The 6,743-nt window shown below is 48.3% G+C and overlaps 1 protein-coding gene across 1 annotated transcript in view; it reads right to left on the minus strand.

The window, feature by feature from the left end:
* The window catches only part of LOC134359730 (multiple epidermal growth factor-like domains protein 9), a 224,186-nt gene extending 218,058 nt beyond the window's left edge, over window positions 1–6,128 (minus strand). The window contains exon 1 of the mRNA XM_063073264.1: window positions 5,554–6,128. Coding sequence (XP_062929334.1) covers window positions 5,554–6,097 — 544 coding nt within the window. The 5' untranslated portion in view covers window positions 6,098–6,128. The remainder of the gene's footprint in view (window positions 1–5,553) is intronic.
* Window positions 6,129–6,743: the final 615 nt, after the last annotated feature.

The following is a 6,743-nucleotide window of genomic DNA, read 5'->3' on the forward strand; positions in this document are numbered from 1 at the left end:
AGCCCTGTATATAATCTTGCCACGTGGGAACACAAGGAACTGAAACCATAAGTGGGCGAGTTGTAGTAGGTTACCAGACAAAACTGACCTAGAAAGTAAAAACTTCTCCAATTCCCTACACTTTCAACTGACTGTCAGATATTAACTGCCCTTCTTAAAAATATGAGAAAACAGTAGCTCGTTTATTTCATTATTTAGAGATACTTCTGAACCTTCGAGATGCACTGCCCAGCAACCCACTGATTTAATCCTAGCCTGATCACGGTACGACTTACAATGACTAATTAACCCACTAACTTTGGAATGCGGTCGGGAACCAGAGGACCCAGAGGAAAGCCATGTGCACATGGGAGGGAACATACCAACTAGTACTAGAACTGAATGCCAATGCTACGAACTACAATTAGATTAGATTAGATTCAACTTCATTGTCATTGTGCCGAGTACAGATACAAAGACAATGAAATGCAATTAGCATCAGACCAGAAATGCAAAGAAGTGTTATTTACAAAATAACTGTGAATAAAAAAAGTGCTACAGCACACAAATATAAAAGTACTGAGACAGCACAATACAGATGCAATACTGCTTAGCGCTGTCATGAGAGGTTCAGCAGTGTCACAGCCTCAGGGAAGAAGCTCTTCCTGTGCCTGCTGGTGTGGGAGCGGAGACTCCTGTAGCGCCTACCGGATGGGAGGAGAGTAAAAAGTCCATGGATAGGGTGAGATGCATCCTTGATAATGCTTTTCACCTGCCCAGGCAGCGTTTATGGTAGATGTTCTCAATGGTGGGCAATTGGATGCCGATAATCCGCTGGGCAGTTTTCACCACATGCTGGAGTGCTTTGCGGTCCTATATGGGACAATTGCCATACCACACTGAGATGCAGTTGGTGAGTATGCTCTCAATGGTACAGCGATGAAAGTCCATCAGTATCCTGGGACAGAGGTGAGCTTTCTTGATGCTCTGCAGGAAATAAAGGTGCTGTTGCACCTTTTTGATCAGAATGGAGGAGTTCAGGGACCAGGTGAGATCCTCGGAAATGCGGACACCAAGGAATTTGAAGCTTGATACACGCTCCACTACAGCTCCGTTGATGTAGATGGGGATGTGAGTGTGGCTCATAGCATGCCTGAAGTCCACAGCGATCTCCTTGGTTTTCTGAGTGTTAAGGGTCAGGTTGTTGTCAGCACACCATGTGGCCAGGTGCTGGACCTCGTCCCTGTAGGCCGTCTCGTCATCCCCTCTGATCAGACCAACCACCGTGGTGTCATCTGCAAACTTGATAGCATCACTAACCACTACGCTACCATACAAGTGAGCGGAACACAGCAGCGTCATTAACTGCACTCCGTATGGTGTTATACGCGAAAGGTGAGCAAGCAGCTTATTACACGTATATCGAAACATACAGTGATATGTGTCATTTCCACCAACGACCAACACAGTCAGAGGACGCGTTGGTGGCAGCCCACAAGTGTCACCACACGTTGGCACAACTCACTAACCCTAAACTGTATGTACTCGAAAGGTGGGAGAAAACTGCAGCACCGGAGAGAAGCCGGCAGTCACAGGGAGAAAACGTACAAACTCCTTACAGCAGTCGTGGGAATTGAACTGTCAATCCTCGTGCTGTAAAGCGTTATGCTAACCACCTATATGCCTGCTGCTGCTCCAGAGTTTCCCTTCCCCTCTGTTTTTTCTCCAGAACAGGCCGATATGCTGGACAGCCCTCCCTCCACTACTTCGGCCTGGCGACCGCCCGGTCTGAAGGGAGGGTGAGTACTGAGACGTCGCACGATGGAGCAAGGTGGTCTCCATCAATCCAAAAGGATCCTCAAACTGACACAACAACTGCTTCTTTCTCCACAGATCCAAGATTATTTAATGCCATTCATCTACACCTCCCTGGAAGGAGGGATGTCCATATAAACACAAGAGATCTTGTAGATGTTGGAAATCCAGAGCAACACGCACAAAACACTGGAGGAACTCGGCAGGTGCATCTGCATCAATGGAGAGGAATAAACAGTTAACGTTTCATGCTGAGACCCTTATTTTAGCAAAGCACTTTAAGGGTCTCAGCCCAAGACGTCATTTGTTTATTTTCGCCATTGATGCTGACTGACCTGCTGAGTTCCTCCAGCATTTGGTGTGCCTTGTTCTGATTGAAGGCTGCTTAGTGTCATTTCCAGGACACAAGTGTAAAGAAGAATGAAATAATTGTTTCTCCCAATCCAATGCAGCAAAAAGAAAGACAATAAGATAAAAAACACAATAATAATAATAATAATAAAACACAATACATATAAATACATAAGGAGAGCTTATATTCTGAGATTGATTGTATGTCCACAAAGTAACACCGGGCCCAGGGGTACCTGTATATAAGGTGACTGACTAATGATGCTAATCACAATCAGGTTTATTATCTGTTTATATCATGTTAAAAATATTGCTTTGTGATGTCAGTACATGGCAAAGACATAAAATTATGAAAAATTACAAAATAAATAATGCAAAAGAAACTGACTGGCTGAGTATTTCCTGTTTTATAGTCAAACAATTTCCTGCTTTTAACTGGAAGATGCTTCCTTATATTTTTTTCCACTAACCAAGGACATGCAGGTGCATGTTACAGCCTCAAGTCTGCAAGTTAAACCCAGGCACTGGGTAATTCAGAAAGCAGAGTTCACTCCTACCCTCCTTGTGTCTTTATTTACAAGGTTACTGGAGGAACTCATCAGCTTGCCCTTCTTGGATAATAACAATGCACGCTCTTTGTGATAAGAGGGTTTACGTTTCACTTGGCTGAGCTATCACAATAACAGTACAGATGCAATGGCAGCAAACTATTAGATCGTGTGGGCACCATCAACAATCTACTTTATTCAAAGTAAATTCAGAATCAGCTTTAATAGCACTGGCATATGTTATGAGATTTGTTGTTTTGTGGCAGCAGTACCATACAATACATAATAAAAACAGTGAATTACAGTACTGTATATATAGTGTAATTCACTGTTATATATATTTATAAAGTTAAATTAAATAAGAGGAGCAAATAAAGTAGTGAGGTGGTGTTCATGGGCTCAATGTCTGTGCAGAAATCTGACGGCAGAGGAGAAGCAGATGTTCCTGAATCACTGAGTGTGCCTTCAGGCTCCTGTATCTCCTTCTTGATGGCAGCAATGAGAGGGCATATCCTGGGTGACAGGTGCCACCTCTTTGAGGCATTGCTCCTTGAAGGTATCCTTGATAGGGGGCGGCTAGTGCCCACGATGGAGCTGATTGAGTTTACAACTTCCTGCAGCTTTTTTCAATCCTGTGCAGTAGCACCCCCCCCCCAATACTAGACAGTGAGGCAATCAGTTAAAATGCTCTCCATGCTACAAAATGTGCGAGTGTCTTTAGTGATATGCCAAATTTCCTCAAACTCATAACGAAATGTAGTGACTTTCTTGCTTTCTTTGTAACTGCATTGATATGCTGCCAGGATAGATCCTCAGCGATGTTGACACCGCTCACCCTTTCCACTTCTGATCTCTCAATGAGGACTGGTGTGTTCCCTCATCTTACTGCTTCTGAAGTCCGGAATCAATTCTCTGGTCTTACTGATGTTGAATACAAGGTTGTTGTTGAGACATCACTCAAGCAGCTGATCTATCTCACTCCTGTACACCACCTTGTCACCATCTGACATTCTGCCAACAATATCTGTGCCTAGGTATAGGGAGACGAGCAGTGGGCTAAGCTCACATTCATGAGGTGCGTCAGTGTTGACTGTCAGCGAGGTAGAGCTGTTATTTCTGATCCGCACAAACTGTGTTCTTCCTGTTGGGAAGTCAAGGATCCAGTTGCAGAAGGAGGTACAAAGGCCCAGGTTTTGGAGCTTTTTGATCAGAACTTATATTCAAATTACATATACTTCACCATATACAACCCTGAGATTCATTTTCCTGCAGGCATACTCAGTAAATATAATAACATAACACAGAACATTACAGAACAGTACAGCCTTTCGGCCCACAAAGTTTTAACTTACACTAAGATCAAAACCATAACAGAATCAATGAAAGCCTGCATCCAACAGGCTGGACAAACAACCAACTGTACAAATACAAAAGAAAATAATGATAATAAACAAGCTATAAACAGAGAACCTGGGATGAAGCGTCCCTGAAAGTGAGTGGACAGGCTGTGAGAACAGTTCAGTGTTGGGTGAGTGAAGTTAACCCCTCTGCTTCAACAGCCTGATGAAATAACTGTTCCTGAACTGAAATGTACAGATTTACAGTACATGGATTAGGAATTTGATGTGGTGTGTTGGTCAAGAGGTTAAAGTTAGAATATGGAATAAAATGTGTATTAATACATAAATATCATGCATGTAAAACGTTATAAAAAGTGGTTTAAAGAGGACATCTTAAAGGGGCAGTGGCTCAAGGAGGAAGCATACATCCATCCATCCATCACTAAGGGCTCTCACTATTTGGGACATGCCCTCTTCTTATTTCTAACATGGGGAAAGGACACAGGAGCCTGAAGGCACACAGTCAATAATTAAGCAAGTGCTTCTTCACCTTTGCCATCAAATTTCTGAACGGTCCATGAACACTACCCCATTACTCTTTTCTACACTCTTTAGTTTTGTCATTTATAGCAATTTCATGTCTTTTCACTGTACAGGTGCCGCAAAGTAAACACAGTTCACTTCACGTAAGTCAGTGATGATAAACCCGTTTCTGAAGACTGGCAGCAAGGCAGGAACTTCTGCTGTGCGCGGGAAAATGCCCAGGAGATCTGAGAAGTTCCCTGGGCGCCTTTTAAACCAGGTTTCCTGCACCTGTGCGAACACGGGCGAGTCCACAGCACCCCGAACCCCAGTTGTGTATAACGGCCTTGGCCTTCCTCAGCTCACACACGGTGTTCCTGAGTCACAACAAAACCTAGGCCATGAGGCATGATGTAATTTGAAACCTCAACAAGGAAGTGACAATATCCCCGTCTGACTTCAGTTTCGTGTTTTACCAGTGTCTGAGGAATCCCCTGGCCCTCGCTTGCAAACACAGGAGCAGCACATTAGCAGTGACAATTCTCAAAACACATCCAGCTGTATGTTCTAACCAAAACACTCCGTTCAGCCATAAACCGAGGCGCACACATGCTCTGCCTTCACACCCACAATAAACAAGTGTCCCACTGTGAGGGAGAGCCAGGCCCGTGTGTCAGTGTGGCACCCAATCCCGAACGCCAGGCATCCCGGCTCTAATCACCTCCTGAGGACGTGCGGATGGATGCTGGGGTGGGTGGGGGCACGGCGGCGGGGAGGGAGGCAGATTCCCCACCGCAGGCTCGGTCTGGGGCACAACCCACCGCCTCGCTTCCCATTGTTTACGCCGCAGATTGCCCCGCACGCCCCATCACTGCGAGCGGACCCGCCGCCGCTGCCCACCCACACAGCCTCCGCGAACCGACACCGTCTCGGCAGCCCCGCCGGACCTCGGAGACAGAGAGCGCCGCATCGCTAAACCCACACACAAGGACACTCACCTTGCATCAGTTCGTCCAGCCAGCCGGCGGTGGGCAGCGGCTGACCTCCGGTGCTGCTAGAGTTGGCGGCGGCGGTGGGCAGCAGCTGGCCACTGGCGCTGGTAGAGGAGGGCAGCAACTGACCAGTGGCGCTGGTAGAGGAGGGCAGCAACTGACCACTGGCGCTGGTAGAGGTGGGCAGCAACTGACCAGTGGCGCTGGTAGAGGTGGGCAGCAACTGACCAGTGGCGCTGGTAGAGGAGGGCAGCAACTGACCACTGGCGCTGGTAGAGGTGGGCAGCAACTGACCAGTGGCGCTGGTAGAGGTGGGCAGCAACTGACCAGTGGCGCTGGACGAGGTGGGCAACAACTGGCCAGTGGTGCCCGGCGTGCTGTAGGCGCTTCCCGAGCCCTCGGTACCATTCCAGCCCACCGTACCGGCGGTGTGCACCGGCCACGCCAGGCACAGGACGACGAGAGCGAGCCCGGGCGCCGGCGGCCGCATGCTGCCCGGTCGGAGCCCCCCAGTCCACCGCTGCCTGCAGCCGGCTCGTTGCAGCCGCATCCCAGCCTGAGTGACAGCTCGTCCCGGGAGCCCGGCGGGGGGAGGGGGGAGGGGAAATGGGGGCGGCCTCCAACCTGACAGACGGGCGGCTCGTCCAACCGCAGCACAGCCAGGTGCGCTCTCATCCAATCGTCATGGGGAGCGGCGCGGCCGCACCAATCACAACGCGGCGTGCAGCTAGCAGGATTTCTCACCCTCAGCCAGCCACCCCGCCCCGGCAAGCTAGGTAGAGGCGTGCACTGTCTGGGTATCTGGAGACGGAGGGTCGGGATAACATATCGTGTAAGTGAAAGTAAACGTGCGAATCTGACATAAAATCAGAAAATCCCCCAAAAGCCCTCAACGAATCAGACAACAGGCGTGAAAAGAGACGGTACTGTAATTCACCTTTCAGGTTGATGTTCTGTGTTTCCCTTCACCTCCGCTGGCTGACCTGCTGGACACAGTGCTCCTACCTGAGAAAGCCAGACTTTCTGCCGAGGTGCGCGTCCAGCTGGTGATGCACGTTTGCCCGTTGATCTCTGCCTGCACATTTTACTGTTCATTTTACTCAGACCTACAGTGTGGAACAGGCCCTTGGAGGCACACGGCCCGGCAACGGTCCGATTTAACTCGAGCCTAATCACAGAACAATTTACAATTTCCT

Source organism: Mobula hypostoma, chromosome 21 (assembly GCF_963921235.1).
Source record: "Mobula hypostoma chromosome 21, sMobHyp1.1, whole genome shotgun sequence".
Taxonomy (NCBI): domain Eukaryota; kingdom Metazoa; phylum Chordata; class Chondrichthyes; order Myliobatiformes; family Myliobatidae; genus Mobula; species Mobula hypostoma.